This window comes from Amblyomma maculatum, chromosome 11, assembly GCF_055883805.1.
Source record: "Amblyomma maculatum isolate TAMU_Amacu chromosome 11, ASM5588380v1, whole genome shotgun sequence".
NCBI lineage: Eukaryota > Metazoa > Arthropoda > Arachnida > Ixodida > Ixodidae > Amblyomma > Amblyomma maculatum.
Genome location: NC_139354.1, coordinates 19,484,771 through 19,501,541, shown reverse-complemented (window position 1 = coordinate 19,501,541; position 16,771 = coordinate 19,484,771). Strand labels below are relative to the sequence as shown.

General features: G+C 44.9%; 1 protein-coding gene and 1 non-coding gene across 2 annotated transcripts in view; both read left to right on the top strand.

Annotated features, from left to right (window-relative positions):
- Nucleotides 1–16,771, top strand: part of Myo81F (unconventional myosin 81F) — a 132,537-nt gene that overhangs the window by 64,591 nt on the left and 51,175 nt on the right. Inside the window, exons 5-17 of the mRNA XM_084583356.1 lie at nt 944–1,052; nt 2,046–2,389; nt 3,676–3,906; nt 4,172–4,321; nt 4,874–4,966; nt 5,055–5,129; nt 5,346–5,396; nt 6,087–6,326; nt 7,079–7,224; nt 7,818–7,935; nt 8,268–8,426; nt 8,608–8,719; nt 11,906–12,012. Coding sequence (XP_084439482.1) covers nt 944–1,052; nt 2,046–2,389; nt 3,676–3,906; nt 4,172–4,321; nt 4,874–4,966; nt 5,055–5,129; nt 5,346–5,396; nt 6,087–6,326; nt 7,079–7,224; nt 7,818–7,935; nt 8,268–8,426; nt 8,608–8,719; nt 11,906–12,012 — 1,935 coding nt within the window. The remainder of the gene's footprint in view (nt 1–943; nt 1,053–2,045; nt 2,390–3,675; nt 3,907–4,171; nt 4,322–4,873; nt 4,967–5,054; nt 5,130–5,345; nt 5,397–6,086; nt 6,327–7,078; nt 7,225–7,817; nt 7,936–8,267; nt 8,427–8,607; nt 8,720–11,905; nt 12,013–16,771) is intronic.
- TRNAY-GUA (transfer RNA tyrosine (anticodon GUA)) lies at nt 14,515–14,606 on the top strand. Its single transcript is given in 2 exon segments — nt 14,515–14,551; nt 14,571–14,606. It is a non-coding gene; the product is annotated as a tRNA-Tyr (tRNA).

Sequence of the window (16,771 nt, the reverse complement as noted above, 5' to 3'; positions counted from 1 at the left end):
TTTTCCATCAAGGCGAAAAGAAAGGTGCCCGGGTATTGCTCGATGTCAGTGCACATTAAAGAACTCCGAGCTTTCGAAATATCCGGAGCCCTTTATAACGGCGTGCCCAATAGCTTCAGTCGCCTTGGGACGTGCGGCGCTGTACATATCTTTCTTAGGCGAAAGCCTTTATAGGCTCGTGAGTGTGGACAGGATTTGTGTCTTCGCGGAGTTTGTCACACCGTCATTGTCGAGAAACGAATTGATTAATGAGTTAAAGAATGGTTGTTTGAGGTAGAGGGTGAAAAAATGTGGCGGTGAGCAAAATTTGTTTTTTTTTGATGTGGAATAATTAGAGCCAAAAGTCAATTAGACGTGAAAATTGCTAAGACCGTCGATATATTGTGCAGACGTCAAAACAGCCACGGACGTAGAAATTGTGCAAAAAGTGTTGGAATTGACGAAAAGAAAAAAAAAACAAAAGAGGAAAATAGTAGAAAGAGTAAAATAGAAAAAAGAATAACTAAGACGGACGCGAACAAGTGCAAAGAGAGACAGGAAAGGCTTTCGCCTTACCGAACTTAAGAGAGATCTGTACCTCCAAAGAATCTTTTCTCTTTCCCGTGTCCGCATATTTATGCCCGTCCGTCTAAACTTGTTTGTATCGAGGTCCCGTGTTCACAGTGCATCTCGACCTTTTCCGACAAAAAACTAGGATCACTGGGCTTCCCCGCGCTTTGCTTCATTATGGCAGGGAGAGAGAGAGAGAGAAACAACTATTATTGCCAAAAGAGTAATCATTAAGGCATGGAGGTGCTCAGTGTTTTCATATATCAACTATCTGCCTTTTTGCAAGGTGTCGGTTGTGCAAATGTCACCTGGCAAACTCGTATAAGGTGCAGTGCTTCTATTGTGGATGATTCAAGTATGCTGCTATAACCAAGTCTTACGCGTCCCTTTTCAGACTGAAACGACGAAGTTCATCTTGCAGTACCTTTGCACTGTTACCACAAACGTGTCCACATGGATCGAACAGCAGATCCTGGAAGCCAACACTATCCTCGAAGCTTTCGGTGAGTGGAAAGGGACAAGTTTTGCGTCGCTCGCACGCTACACGCACCCATTCTTTTGGCCTTAACATTGTGTCCGTGCAGACCGCGCTGCACATACTTTTCAGCACGAACAGGAGATCTTAATCGCTGAATATTTTTCTTATGGTCAAAAGTTTTCGTCGCAAAGTTTTCTTGCTTCTAAAATTTTAGTGGAAAACTTCCACAACTCCAGCTTACGCAATAAGAGGAAAACGGCATTGATGTTTACCAGAAGCCTTCTTGCAAGTAAGAGGCGAAAAATGTTTGCCGTCAACTTCAGAAAAGGTTTAGCTGGATCACGCTCTTGGGGTCATGGGGTCATGTCTTCTGCAATTGTGTTCATTCGGGCAACTCTTTATCAAGTCCAAAGGCACTACTTTCACCCATGCACGTTTCATCGGTGGTTTCCATTAAGGTGCAGCTTTCGTGGATTCGGCAGCGACGTTTCGATGGAGACAAAATGCAATAAACGTCTACATATACTGAGCGATGTCTGATCGCGTTAATGAATGCGAGATGGTCGAAATGAATTTCGAGGCCTCCACTAGGTTGTTTCTAACAGTTTGTGTTCAGTACCGTAATGGCACATAGTATACCATACCGTACCGTGCCTCACCACACCACACCGTGGCCCATGCCATGCCGTACCAAACCATACCATACCGCACCACACCACAGCACCCACACCATACCATACTATACCACTGCTCATGTTTCGTCTCTCGGTCGCAGCATCGCGAAGACTGGTGCGCCACACCACCTATACCATACCATACCATACCATACCATACCATACCATACCATACCATACCATACCATACCATACCATACCGTACCGTACCGTACCGTACCGTACCGTACCGTACCATACCATACCATACCATACCGTACCGTACCGTACCGTACCGTACCATACCATACGATACCATATACCATACCATACCACAGCGCACGTTTCGTCTCTCTTGGTTGCAGGCAACGCGAAGACTGTCCGCAACGACAATTCGAGCCGCTTCGGCAAGTTCATCCAGGTGTGCTTCGACGGCCGCTTCCAGATCAAGGGCTGCATGATCCAGGACTACCTTTTGGAGCAGTCGCGCATCACGTTCCAGTCGAGCGGCGAGCGTAATTACCACATCTTCTACCAGTTGGTGGCGGCCGCCCAGCGCAGCGCTGAGCTGCGCGACCAGTTTGCCATCGGCCCCGTGGAGCGCTACACCTACCTCAGCCAGAGCGGATGCCTGTCCATCGATGGCGTCGACGACGCGCTCATGTTCGACGCCCTGCGGCTCGCCATCTCCGTGCTCAACATTCCGCAGGTACGCGAAAAGGGCGCTCTCGTGGAACCTTTTTTGCTCAATATCTGCCTCTGTTGGCACGCTTCCTTTTAGTGCCGCGTGCGTTTAGTAACTCTCGTACGTGTATATGTTTTAAAGCGGCGGCCAATTCCCTGGGTCTGATGTCGGTGTAGCGGGGAGTGTGTAAAACTGAAAGAGTTTTCATATGACTACACAAATATGCATGCCCCGGCCCTCGCATTAGAACCGGGTTAATTGGAGAAATATGGGAGAGGCCTTCGCCCTGCAGTGGGTATAGTCAGGATGATGATGGTGATGATGATCCCGAGTGGCAAACACCTCCACTCGTGCAGTTGAATCTCACGTTACACAATCGCAACTGCCCTGCGAGGTTTTCATTAGTGAGTTAACACTAATGCGCCACTGCGAAATATTTGAAGCCTCCAGGCTCGAGCAGACACCTCTCCGTGTGACGTCACAAGGCCACATGTCGTTGCCGAATTAGCCGGAGCTGCCAAGATATGGGAATTGAACCCCAAAGGGACCCTTGGATCCCATGTGAGACACCCTACTGTAGGGTACAAGACACGTTCGTGCGGCTCTGTTAAAGCGGGGCTTCATAGCTATGTCCGCCACATAACCCGGTAGTTGAGTACTCTATATTAATGGTTATGTGTGAACCGACACCGAACTTAAAACCGAAGTTTTAGCGCACGTAACTCGCATTTGGTTTAATCACCTTGAAGTGCCTGTAATTTTTTTCTATGCCAGCGCACAATCTCTTCATGTTCAACTTTTACATGAAAATCAGATGTTTAGGCTTGATTCTTTACAGTTACGCATTTCGCAATGACGGCGGTTATGCCCCCCCCCCCTCTCTCTCTCTCTCCTACCCCCGTAAAATGCAGAAAAGAACCCCCGCTCTGTATGAGGCTGGCGAAAGCCGGTTTAATTAGGCGGCTTAAATGTGAAATCTTTATTTTTGTCACAAAGCTGCTAACCCTAGTGGCTACACTTGCCGGTCGCTGCTAAGCCGGACCATTGGACTCAATTATAGGACTAGCCGAATATCTGACTATATTGTCAAATGAATAAGTCTCTTAACACAAGTGCATTTCTGCCGCGACGCTGATTTCATGTGTACATGTGGTCTCATCGTTTGCTCGCTATCATCTGACAGAGTAATAGGGGAAATGTTTATGCAGTTCCAACCCCAAGGGTCATATTGTGTAGTTGAGGACTAAGAAGCGTTCATATCGCTGTGTATGGTCCGTCGTAACTTTTCATTTTTGTTTCTTTTCCTGCAGGAAATGGTGGACGGCATCTTCAGCGTGCTGAGCGCCATACTGTGGCTGGGCAACCTGCAGTTCGCCGACTCCGAGGAAGAGCGAAGTTCCCTCACACCTGGAGACGAAGAGATCCTGATGACCGTTGCCACTCTTCTGGGCTTCCAGCCCGAGGAACTGACCTACGTCACGTTGCACCGGCAGATCATCGTTCGGGGAAACGTCACCGAGATACCGCTCAAGTACCACGAGGTGCGTGACACTTATGAGTTTGGCTTGTACATTAGAGCCAAATTTTAGTATCGCTAAAATAATTTTGATGTCGGCTGTTGAATATAACACGCACATGTAGAGTGATGTAGGCGGAATTTTTTTTATATATGTGTTGATTAGAAATTTGTGTATTAGAGGGTTGAAACATTATCCTCTTAGTGCCACGTATTTATATTGTCTAATGCAAACAAGTGGAGTGATAAATGGGAAATTATAAGAAACCACGTCTTTCGTTATTTTCCAGGCACAACAAAATCGTCATGCTATGGCCAAAGCTCTGTACTCCAGGACGTTTGCCTGGATAGTAAACTACATCAACATGTGCACGAGCCCCGGGAAAGACAGCAACAGGTTCCTCGGTGTCCTCGACATCTTTGGTTTCGAAAACTTTGGGGTGAGCTTGGTTTCTTTTTCCCTGGAAAGATCACCGTCCAACAAGAACAAGCTTCTACTCAGTATATTGCGCAGCGCTTTCCTCTGGGTTGTGAAATATCTGTGATTCGCATGAGAACACTGGTATGCGTAAGGTATTTCGTAGCTAATTGCTTAGTTAATGAAAATTAACGGTGTGCGAGAAAGATTGCTCATAAAAATTTTCCTTTTTTGTGATTTAACATTAAACAAACATATTCTGGGATAGGAGCCAGTAATCGGTGAAAAGGATTTATTGAACTTATAATTAAGCATTTTTCTGCTGGGAGTGATGATTTGGCACATGTTCTTAATATCCCTTCAAACTGTTGTCAAAAACATATTACGAGTGTAGCTCAGGATAAAATCCCCGCCACAAACGGAGAACCACACTGAGAGCATATAACTTCTACCTCGTTTTTCCCGGTTTCCGCATTATATCTCTGCGCGTAAAGACAACCGTACACTTGCTAAGACATTTTTCGATTTCCGAATGGACCTTATTTTTTTTCTTCCTGTTGGTGCAACTTTTTAGGTGAACAGCTTCGAGCAGCTCTGCATCAACTATACTAATGAAAAGCTCCACAAGTTCTTCAATCATTACGTTTTCGCCTTGGAGCAGGAAATGGCAAGTGCAGGCAGTTTTGTCGTCTTGCACATTGGCGCCCGGCACAAAAGTGGTCCAATCACACCTTTGTCTCTTTTTTTTCTTCCAGTACCGGCAAGAGGACATTCAGTATTCCCACATTCACTTCACCGATAACACTGCCTGTCTAGAGCTGATAGAAAAGGTGATTACAACTCCTCACCTTGTCTAGGTTATACGGAATGATAATTTGCCCGTTACAGCAGCTTAGCCTATTTAGTAGTTTTCGACGCAGGGGGTAACCTTAAATAGCACTCAGATGCATGACATTGTCAGCGTAATTCGTGACACATTTGAGTATCGAGTTAGAGGGCATATCTGATTTATTAGGTTTTCACTCACGAATTTGATCTCTTTGCAGCCTCCAAAATGCATCCTAAAGCTCCTGGTTGAGGAATGCCGCATGCCAAAGGTAACGCTTGTGTTGCTTTCGCCTATACGCGTGTGCTTTTTTTTTGTCTTTTGATGCTTATGACCGAACATCGCCTTTTTACTTTCAATAAAATTCCACATATTGACTTAGTAAGTCTCGCGGTTAATATTAACTCACAGTGCATTCACGTGGTCTTCCAAAAAGGCCCTGCAAAAGCTTGTCAGTTGGAAAACTGTAAGAACAATTTGAAAGCAAAAATCTACCTTCCGACTAACTTTAGTCGTAACTTTATCCACTAATCACATCTACTCGTGAAAAAGTTTTGTAAATGAACAAAATACAGTCCTGGTTCGGACATCGAGATCGGACTTAACCATCACTTCATGATAGCATGAATAGAGTAAACCAATGAGATTTGCGAATAAAGTTGCGTGTCCAAATTGATTCGTATTTATATTTATATGCAGTACCTACAGCGTCTTCACTGGGGCATTATTCTATGGGGAAACGACATAAATAAAAACAGACATATAGTGCAGAGTAAGTTCGGCAAATGATGCGATTTGAAATGAACTTAGAAAAACCTAACACAATGCAAAGTGTACTAAGAATCCTAAGAAGCATAATATGCAAAGACCTAGCTTATAAATATCCAGCTCGTGTTAGTTGCAGCTTTTTCAGAGTGGCTGCTGCTACAGCTGACTTTCGAGCTATTTCTTTTTTGTCCAGGGCACGGACATCAGCTTCGTGAGCAAGCTGCATCAGGAGCTGGAGGGCCACGCATACTACGTCCGCGGCGACGACCGGCGCCGCTGGGAGCAAGAGTTCGGCATCCGCCACTACGCGGGCACCGTCGTCTACAAAACTCAGGGCTTCCTCGAAAAGAACAAGGACGCCCAGCAGGACCAGCTGTTCGAGCTTATGCGCAAGTCCACCAACGCCTTCGTCAAGGACCTCGTCAAGTTCCAGGTGCGCATCCTCGTCCTTTTCTTTGCGAGTCGCATGAGTTTGCGATGGATAAGAATCTTCCAGTTATTGCCGGTAGCTTGGTTTTGCCGGGTGCTGTCCGAAGCGTTGTATATTGTAGTGTGTCTATCTGTTTGGTAGCCAGCATTTCTTGAATGGTAGAAGACTGCGCATTGTTAGTTTTGCTGGCCACATAGAACCCTAAGCTACTCCTGTTTTTCGCTTCGCTAACCGCAGGTGTCTTTGCATTAGCCCCGTAAATCAGGAAATCATCGCTGGAAATTCTGCTCTCAAAAGAGTGCTGACATCATTTGTGGCCAAATATTTTGGCTTGGTCACCATTACTGTACCTAGTTTCAACGCATCCCGTATCGGTTTAAGTGTGTATTCCCAATGGAGTTAATTTTAATGTATCACCGGTTCCATTCTTACCTGGGAATGTTAAAGGCTTGTTAGTACACAAGGCTATCACTGTCGGGGCTTTCTTGGGGGCCTTCTGTTAAAAGCTTTAGCATGATACACATGAAGCAATGTGATATTCAGGAGTTGGAGTTTCTGCCCAAATGGTATTCATTTTAAGTGTCACTAGTTCTATTCTTTCTCGGGAACGTTAAATGCTTGTTATTACACAAGGCTGTCACTGTCTAGGCTTTCTTGGGGGCTTCCTGTTAAAAGCTTTAGCATAATACACGTGAAACAACGTGATATCCAAAAGTAAGAGATATTAAGGGGCGCACATTCTTCTTCTTCAAAAGGACCTTCTGGAAGTGACGTTGACGCGGCTGGCGGCCGGAGGCACCACGATGACCAAGACAATGAATAAGAGCAAGCCGACCGTGGCTGATGCCTTTCGCTACCAGCTGACGGCGCTCGTTGAACTTCTGCACTCGACTGTCCCTTGGTACGTGTTGAGCTTATCGTTTTAGGGCGTTAGCTCGACTCGGTGCCAAAGGCGAAAACTCCGTCCGTCGCAACGACCTCCAGCTCGACCTTCAAGGTCAAACTGGGGTTTATCCTGCCTAGCAATAAGTCAAACTTACTGGTGTACTAGGCTGAGTTGATATATGACCACAGGACTAACTGGGTGCTTTATAGTTATGCATCGTAATTACTGTTAATTAATTCTGATTAATATTTAACATTCGCTACATCACAATTAGTGCTGAGCGTGGATCATGCAGCGAAATAAGTGTCTGTGATGTTATTATATATATTGGCTTTTACCTCATCATGCTAAGTAGACACTTGATATATTTATTTATTCAAATACGTATAGACCCTCTGGATGAGGATTTTACATAAGGCACACGAAGAGCACTGATAACACATTGTGAGAAAAAATGAACGATTTCAGTGATTGTATCTCGTTTTATAGAGTCGCTTTGAGATGCTAAACCCCATAAATCAAACCAAACCAAACCACGACATCGGAGCGGCGTTCACGGCACAAACCCGCTGCGTGAATGATAAATCTCCGTTGGCGTCTCTTTGCAGGTACGTACGGTGTATCAAGCCAAATACTCAGAAAACAGCCAACAATTACGACGACGAGCAAGTTTTGACACAGCTTCGGTACCTTGGCATGCTGGACATAATTCGCATCAGGCAACAGGTGAGTACGCTTTGCTTATACAGGGGAGATATATACTGCAGTATTTAATATTCCTCAGTGCTAAGTACTGTATACTGAACAATATCAATAAGTAATGCTGAACATTGACTGCTCTGTGTGCACGGAACACTACAATAAATAATGTTTGCCCGGTGTCCACTTCTCTGTAAAATATCCTGCTTTATCGCGGACGTGTACGCAGCTGTTTCCGTCGGTCGGTGTGTTTCACTGGAAGGCGTATTAGATGAGGGTTTGTATACAGTGCGGATGTATACTTCCTACTACACTTCAAACAGCATGTGGGTTACAGTGTGTGCCACCGTCGTGTCCAGGGTTACCCCATCCACAGCACGATAGACGACTTCCTGCGGAGGTACCGGTGCCTTGTTCGGCACATGGGCCCGCTTCCGCCGGATTCGCTCAAGGCCTGTCGATTCATCCTCGAGAAATTGAGCATGCCCAAGATGGAGTGGCAAATAGGAAAGACCAAGGTATAATACATTTTTATTGGTAGTCGTCTTTTTTTTAAACGTTTGGATGTAAGCGATATTTCACGCTGCATCACAAGATGCTCTTTTTGGAACTTGGGACATCGCCACGGACTACTGCTAACTGCCGAGCGTCATTCAAATTATTCGGCAATAGCTTTTATGTCTTCATTCTTCCCGACAGGTGTTTCTGCGCACCTCCGTATTCGACCCGCTCGAAGAGTCCAGGCGAAGACTGCTTCGCGAAATGGCCACCATCGTGCAAAAGACCTGGCGGGGCTGGAGGCTACGGAGAGGTAATAATGATGCTTCATTTATGTTGAATATGCATGCTCCGGTCAGACTAGTTTTCCGATGCGTTTTCCGCCACCGCAATGCTCTGGAAGTTGTACTCCGGCCAGTTGTCACGTTGTTGCGATGTGTCCGTACACGCGAGCAGCGGTCCCGTCTGCATTGCCACACGATGTTTCTTTCCAGGAATGGTGGATTTCTGGGGCCCAAGTTATTCGCCCAAGGGGCGTCATATGTGCTCCTACAGCTGGGCGAGCACGATGCCCCGAATTTTTTTTCTTTTCACGATAAAAATGTCCCAAATTAGATTATATTCTCAAGGACTTTTTCATCGTCACTTGCAATAACCTGGCTTTAACACGATGGTCTGTCCAGCTCCGACCTCGCAGTACAAAGGTCCTTGTTTGCGAGGGCTTGGACAGCGGTTCCAGCCAACGGAGTCTCGGACTCAGGACCCGACCAATCCCTACCCTAACTCCTCATTCGCTTTATTTAAATAAATATTTTGGATTACTAATAATAATCACGTGGTAGTGGAGGGGTTTGTGATAATTCTAACCGCTTAAGGAACTTTAACGGGCACACTTTTCACGAAGATATGTTGTCGGGCTAGTAGGCTTGAATCTTGCAATGCCGCACGTCCTGTCGAGTCTCCTGTCTTCGTATAGTTTCTTTGGAGCATAACCTGTCAGGGAACAATCTAAACATGCATTACACTATAAAGGAGTAAAAATTACAGTTCCTGTAGGAGCAGGGTATTCTTTTCAAGCGCCGGGGAAGGTTTTCGCCACAAAATGTACAGAATGTTTTACTGTTAGTAACAGGCTAATTTAGAATTTGACCCTCCAATGAGCAGTCAGGGTTTATGGTCGACAATATCGACTGATTTGATCTTCTGGCAGTCCAAGGAACTCTCAAGAGTCTTCGCCAGCACCACAATTCAAACGCGTCAATTCTTCGGTGGTCAGCCTTTTTCACAGTCCAACTCTCGCATCCATACATCACAACTGGAAAGACCATAGCACGAGTTATACGGATCTTGGTTGGCAGACTAATGTCTCTGCTCTTTACTAGGCGGTCAAGACTAACCATTGCTCTCTTTCCCAGAAGCAGGCGTCTCCTAATTTCATGGTTGCAGTCTCCTTCCGAGGTAATCTTGGAGCCCAAGAACAGAAAATCTGTCACAGCTTCCACTTCTTGTCCATTGATGCTCCAGGACTTGATAGGGCAAGACGCCATGATCTTTGTCTTTTTAATGTTCAGTTTAAGCCCAAACTTCTCACTCTCTTCTTGTACGCACATCAGAAGTCTCTTGAGTTCCACTTCACTTTCTGCCATTAAAGTGGTATCATCCGCATATCTAAGGTTGTTGATACATTTTCCAGCAATCTTCACTCCAGCTGAAGACTCGTCCAGACCGGCCTTCCTCATGATGCACTCTGCATATAGGTTAAATAGGCAGGGCGACAGTATGCAGCCTTGCCTCACTCCTTTCTCGATCGGAAACCAATCAGTAAGACCATGCCCAGTTCTGACTGTGGCCTCTTGCGCTTCATACTGGTTCCTGAGGAGATAGATGAGGTGAATTGGAACTCCCATCTTTTGGAGAGCTTGCCACAATCTGCTTTGATCTACGCAGTCAAACGCTTTCGCATAATCAATAAAGCAGAAGTAGATGGGTTTCTGGAACTCTCTTGCTTTTTACATGATGTTGGGAAAGATTGAGGGTCGCCGAAGAAGGGGTAGGCAGCGAACGCGATGGTTAAATGGCATCCTCGAGGCACTGCAATGAAGTTATGTAATGTTAGGAAGATAGTGAGAGACCGGAAAGCGTGGCGTGACATGGTCCATAGGGTCACGAAGGGTCGGACACGACTGAACGACTGAACTGAACAGGCTAATTGCGACCTCATGCAACATCTATTTGATGCAATTAGGTGTACTTTAACCACAGCGCTCGAAGCCTCGATGTTATCAGCTAGATGAGATTGAAACTTTTGGTGAAATCCTGGTAACTGAGAAGTGAGAATCTGCTTCCTTTGCCGAAAATATAGTGTTCAGCATTTTTAGTGATGCAAATCTACCCCATGCTTTGGGCTGAAAGCTAGAGGGGATTCCACTCCCTTTTTACTCCTTTAAAGGATTATTCGCCTTGAGAGTGCAGCCCGCACAGCACACGGGCGCCTTTTGCGCAGCAGGCAAGTGCGCAAAACTGTAGGACAAGGCACGAGGACGAAGCGTTTCTTGGATGACCTTATTTTAGGTTTCAGCCTCAGTCATATTTCTCTAACGCTCAGCGAAGTACGAGCTATGTACGTACGTGTAGCAGTGCCACATTTTTGTACACTTTTCGATTAATATGTACGTCGCAGTATGCAAGCGCTGTATACACGGAAAGTCCTGAGATTATATTGCTCACCATTGGAAATGCAGAGCCCTTTCCAAGCTGCATGCTCCTAAAATGAAGACGCTTTTGTTTTTTTATTGTTTAGCAACAGTTTATCCGGCGGCGTACGCTGAATGGGGTCTTTAAATGATACAAAATAATCCAAATGCCTCTGAGCTCTTCAGCCCGTTATACTCAGGAGCACGCGATGGGTGCTTAATTTTTCTCTTTTTTGTCCCGCCATACACTAAAAACTACAGAATTGCGCGAGAATGCGACAAATATACTTTGTCGTAATGTTCGGTCGTAACGTCAGACTTTTTGTGGTTCTTTAGTGCCTTTCTGTAGTTCTCTAGTACTTTTTCTGTAGCCTTTAGTTTTGTTTGGTCTCTGTTGTTACTACAGAAAATTGTGTCACAATAGTCACAGTTAAAAACCGCGCAGAAATTCTGTTGTGATAAAAGGAAATATTTTGTAGTTCCTTTTTCCGGCTAGGTAGCTGTCGTTTCTGGGCTGTATTCGAACATAGCGGAGTTCGTATGTGCGAAGGCCGAAACATGTTGGTCTACGGTGGCCGACGGATGAAATGACCACCTTATAATATCACCGAGACCATGGTGGATCCACATGGTCTCAAAGGATGGAAAGAGTTTGGCCCCATTTAGAATCACATTTCGGTGTAGAATGTCCTTCAGTTTATTTGGAGTGCGGACTACTGAAACGAGAAAGCCGAGTTATAGTTCTGAAAAACGTTTGGGGCTTTTATAAGTGCTCGACGATTCCTTTTGTTTTCTTTTTGTCTTAGAATTCCTTCAGCAAAGAGCAGCCGCCATTCGCATCCAGCAACATTTCCGAGGTCACCGCCAGATGATCCACTTCCTGCAGATGAGGCGAGCCGCCATCACCATACAGGTCTGTGTTCTCATATACTACAGATTAGTCCTTATTACGTCATTATTTTAGTTTTTTTAGTCCCCACCCGTGGTGCGATCTGGACGTCACATGTTAACCACGGCAAGGCAGATTGCGCTCCAGTTGTCATTTCAAAAACGTTTTTCATCTGTTAGCAAGGAATCGAAGCAAATAAGCTTTATTATTAGAAAATTTCGGCTACCCAGGGATTTTTATTACGTGCATTGACATCGCACAGCACATGGGCGTCTTTCTTCTCCCCTCCATCGAAAAGCGGCTGCTGCGGCTGGGATTCGATCCCGCGTAACTGGGTGCAGAGGTCGAGCACCCCGACCACTCAGCCATCGCGGAGGGGCGAAACAAATACGACTTCAGTGCTTGTCATTTACTAAACCATTGCCATTTACCTTGCTGTCCGCTAGTGCCACAATAGAAGACAACGTTGTCTATGTGAGCTTAAAGAGAGAACTGCGAAAGAATTATATAAAAGGCTCGATAGAATGCATGGGCTGACCTGTGCAGACATTCTGCGTTCATTACACAAATGTATCTTCAACATACTCACCTGTACATTAGTGTATTATACAGCTGCGCTTCCATACTTAGGTGACTTAGCGCATAAAATGCAGAAGAGTAAATATTTGGGCGAGTTGGTATGGGGGGGGGGGGGGGAGGGTCTTGTCCCCTTTAACGTCCTTGTTTTTTTGCGCTGCTGCTTTCAAGATGACGTAAGATGCCTTTGTGCCATTTCAGAGAGGCAGCCAGTTTTTAAGGTCACCTTGCAGGTGGGAATAGCAACAATACGGCGGCGAAAATGAAACCCGTTTCCACGAAAAAACAGTGTATCAACACTTAAGTTTCAAGTAAATAAGTTTCATCGCGGGGACAAAAGCACACGTTTATTCCGCCCCACAACTAACTTGCAGCACTACGGAAGTTAGGAGGCCTCTTCACTTCTCGGCGCCGTGTCTTATATGCACATCGTCTGCTTGCTACATATGCAGACAAGAGTATAAATAGATTCTCTCTGCCAGCAAAACTATGAAGAAAAAAAAGATATTTAGGTTAGCATTTTGCGTTACGCATGTTTGTCACAGTCGCACTTTATTTCAAAGCGGGAGCCGAAGGATGGATGGATGGATGGATGGATGGATACGGCTTAACCCTTTGAATCGGGCGGCGGCGCCACAGGCCGCCTAGCCGTGAATAGTAATATATAGTGTGGACCTATTCTTGCCTTCCTTTCAGCCACCAATCAGCTAACCTTCGTTTGGTTATTTCTACCCTTTTAAAGTCTATTTTCCCTTCATTATCCTTAAACCCCAATGCTTTGGCTAAATCTGGTCCATTGCCTTGAACTATAGGGCGGAGCCCTTTACAGGAAATTATTAAGTGTTCAGGCGTTTCCTCATCCTCCCCACACACCCTGCACAGCGTGTCTATCTCTTGGTACTTGACTCGGTACGTCTTAGTCCGCAATACTCCTGTCCTAGCCTCGAACAACAATGGGCTGCCCCTAGAATTATCGTAAATGTTTTCTTTGGCTATTTCCTGCTTGAACGTTCGGTACATTTCTAATGCTGATTTAGTCTCCATCCCTGTTTTCCACAGACCCCTCTCTGTTTCCTTAACCTTTTTCTTAATTGATAATTCCTGGCTGGTCCCCCTACTGCTGTCCAAATATTTGCTTGCCAATTTTCTTGTCCGCCTTCTCCATCTTGTGTCAACATTCCTCATGTAGAGGTAGCTGAAGACTTTCCTAGCCCACCGCTTTTCTCCCATTTTTCTCAATCGTTGCTCAAACGCTATCTTGCTGCCAGCTTCCCTGCTCTCAAAAGAAGACCATCCCAGGTCACCCTGCACACCTTGGTTTGGCGTATTCCCATGAGCTCCCAAAGCAAGCCTACCCACCCCGCGCTGTTTAATTTCCAACCGTGCTCGGACCTCTGATCTCATACACATGACTGCGTTGGCAAAATGCGAACCTTCAGCCTAAAGGCGCCATCTGGTTTTTTGGACTGAAATCATTTTTATTTTATCAAAGTTAGGCGTTTTTAGGCCATGAAAAGAGAATCGTCGTCTGAAATAAAAAAAAAATAATAAATTGTGCCATCATGTTCGTAGCTGTAGGTGAAATGCGGCCCGATGCGTCGTTTATGACAAATGAATGTATTGGAAAACACACTACAACGTGAGTTCACGTCGAAGGGATATTTCTTGCTTCGATGCGATTTTAGCGTAGGCGAGAGCCGCGAGCCCTAACCTCGAGAGGCAGCATATATAACGCAAATGTACATTAAGGCTCGGTGGAAAAGCGCATTTCACGAATGCGCACATTTAAAGAATGTTATCCGATGTATTCATATGCTCACTTTATACTGGCATCACATTGCGCAGCGTTAGAATGTCACCTCTGCATGAACATCACAATTTGGGTGCACGTAAATCTACCGAGTATAACTAGACTCTGCACCAGACGTCGACGTTACTTCCGTATCTGTTCCGTCGATAGCTCAGTTGGTAGAGCGGTGGACTGTAGAGGACTTCTTGATGCGGGCATCCATAGGTCGCTGGTTCGAATCCGGCTCGACGGAGGGTTTTTTTTTTTTTTTTTTTTTTTTTGCGAAGTGCACTCTATTTAGTCCATCTTTTACTCGATTACAAGAACGATGTCCTTTCAACTCGGTAGCACTACTGCTGCGCCTAATACGTACGCTTTCCCTTAAATTAAATCCAGCTCTCTGGGACACGCTTTAACTGTCTGGCAACTGTGAGCTGTTGCAAGATACTGTGATGCGCATGCTTATGGAGATGATTTAGGCTTCCTGTGCTTAGCAAAATTTGTTTTTATTGTTTTTCCTTTGCTCGCAGCAAGTAATTAGGACTGACTTAAGACACCAATGTGCTGCATTTTTGAAAGCAACTGTGAGGAAATTGCGAAATATTGTAAGGCGTTTTTATCAGCATTTAATAGAAAAAGTCTAGGCTTCCGATGAATGCATAGCAAAATATTGCTGCTGGAGTTTGTCCTACGAGTAAGATTGCCTTAAAAAAATGGGCCACGTTTTTGAAAATAAATTTATAGCAAAAACCTACAAGCCTACCGAGGGAGAATCCGCTTTTATATCCATTGCTGAGATTGAGTTTGTAATAGCTGGAATGATTACTTTCGAAAGCTGTTTTGCAGAGTTTGTCCAACATTTATGGGTATCAGCTGGTATGTGGCCATTACATGAATATTAGCCTTTAATTAGCTTAATTCACTCCTTTGACAGTGTTACATTGTTCTTGAGAGACTTAAAATACTTTTTATGGAAAGGAGAATCTGCTTTTATATTTATTGCTGAGATTCAGTTTGTAATAGGTGGAATGATTACGTTCAAAAGCTGTTTTGCTGAGTTTGCCTAAAGTTGTGAATATAAGCCGGTATGTGAGCCTTACATGAATATTATCCATTAATTAGCATGATTCACTCTCTTGACAGTGTTACATTGTTCTTGAGAGACTTAAATACTTTTTATAGAAGGGAGAATCGGCGCCCATGGCTGTTGACAGCATGCAGTTTAGTGGCGCAATGATCAAATAAGATCATTTACTTGTTTTAACATTTAATCCAGACTCACTTGAGTCCAAGTAAAACAATGAAAACCAGTGCGTAAAAGCTAAACCATTGAAGTAAAAGCACGGCGAAATTACCTGCCATTAGGGTTTTTGAATACGGCTACTGACACTTTTCGATGGAGGCGAAAAGAAATGCGCCCGTTTACTGCGCGATATCACTGCACGATAAAGAACCTCCGGAGGTCCAACTTTCTGAGGTCATCCACTACAGCGTCTCTCGTAGCCTGAGTCAATTTAGGACGTTAAACCCTAGAAACCAAACCATTATGGCCATGCCTTTGGACTCTATTTGGAACAGTACTCCAGAAAGGTGAGTATTTAACCTAACGAATTTTACATTTTGCTCTTTTCGTTTCACAGTCACGTTGGGTTATTTCTGTGTTGACGCCTTACAACGTCAGGATAGTCTGCCGCTCGGCGCACACGAACGCTGTGAGGGCAACGAAATCGACTAGAAGCATTGAAGTCAGCACTGATAAGGCCCGAGTGTGGTGTCGTCTACCTCTGGGGCGAATACGCATGCGGTACTCGTTGGATACTTGCGAAATACGAGCACGCGCACAAAACACGGCAGCTGCCATGGTTTGTGCGTTTCTTGCACAAACGCTAAAATGTTCCCATCAGTCTTCGCTCTGCAGAGCTTAACATCACGCGCTCCTGTGTCACTTTCTTCACCTTCAACTTCACGCGCTCCTTCACCTTAGAAGCGGACGATCCTGTGTCACTCATCGAGAGCCGAGAAATGCTTGACCGTTTCTTTGGAGCGCGTTTATACGTGGCACTCGTTCTAATACAAGGGTGCCGGCCTGTCAAAGTGTCCCACTTTATATCGCTCGCCGCGCAGCTGGCCAGTACTTCAATGAGTTAGAAGAGAAATGGCTTCAAGTGCAAGAAACCGTAAAACTGTGTAAACAAATACGTCAAAATAATTTGTAGCTCTTTCGTAATGTTCTACAGTAATTTTAGTTCTGCAGTTTTTCGGTATTGGTTACCTGCAGTCTGTATTTCTGCTGTACTTTTCTGTTGTAACTACATAAAATTCTGATGTTACTGCAGAAACGTTTTGTCACAACAGGAATTCTGTTGTCACGACAGGAATCCTGTTGTCGCAACAGAAAATTTTTCGTAGTTTTTTCGA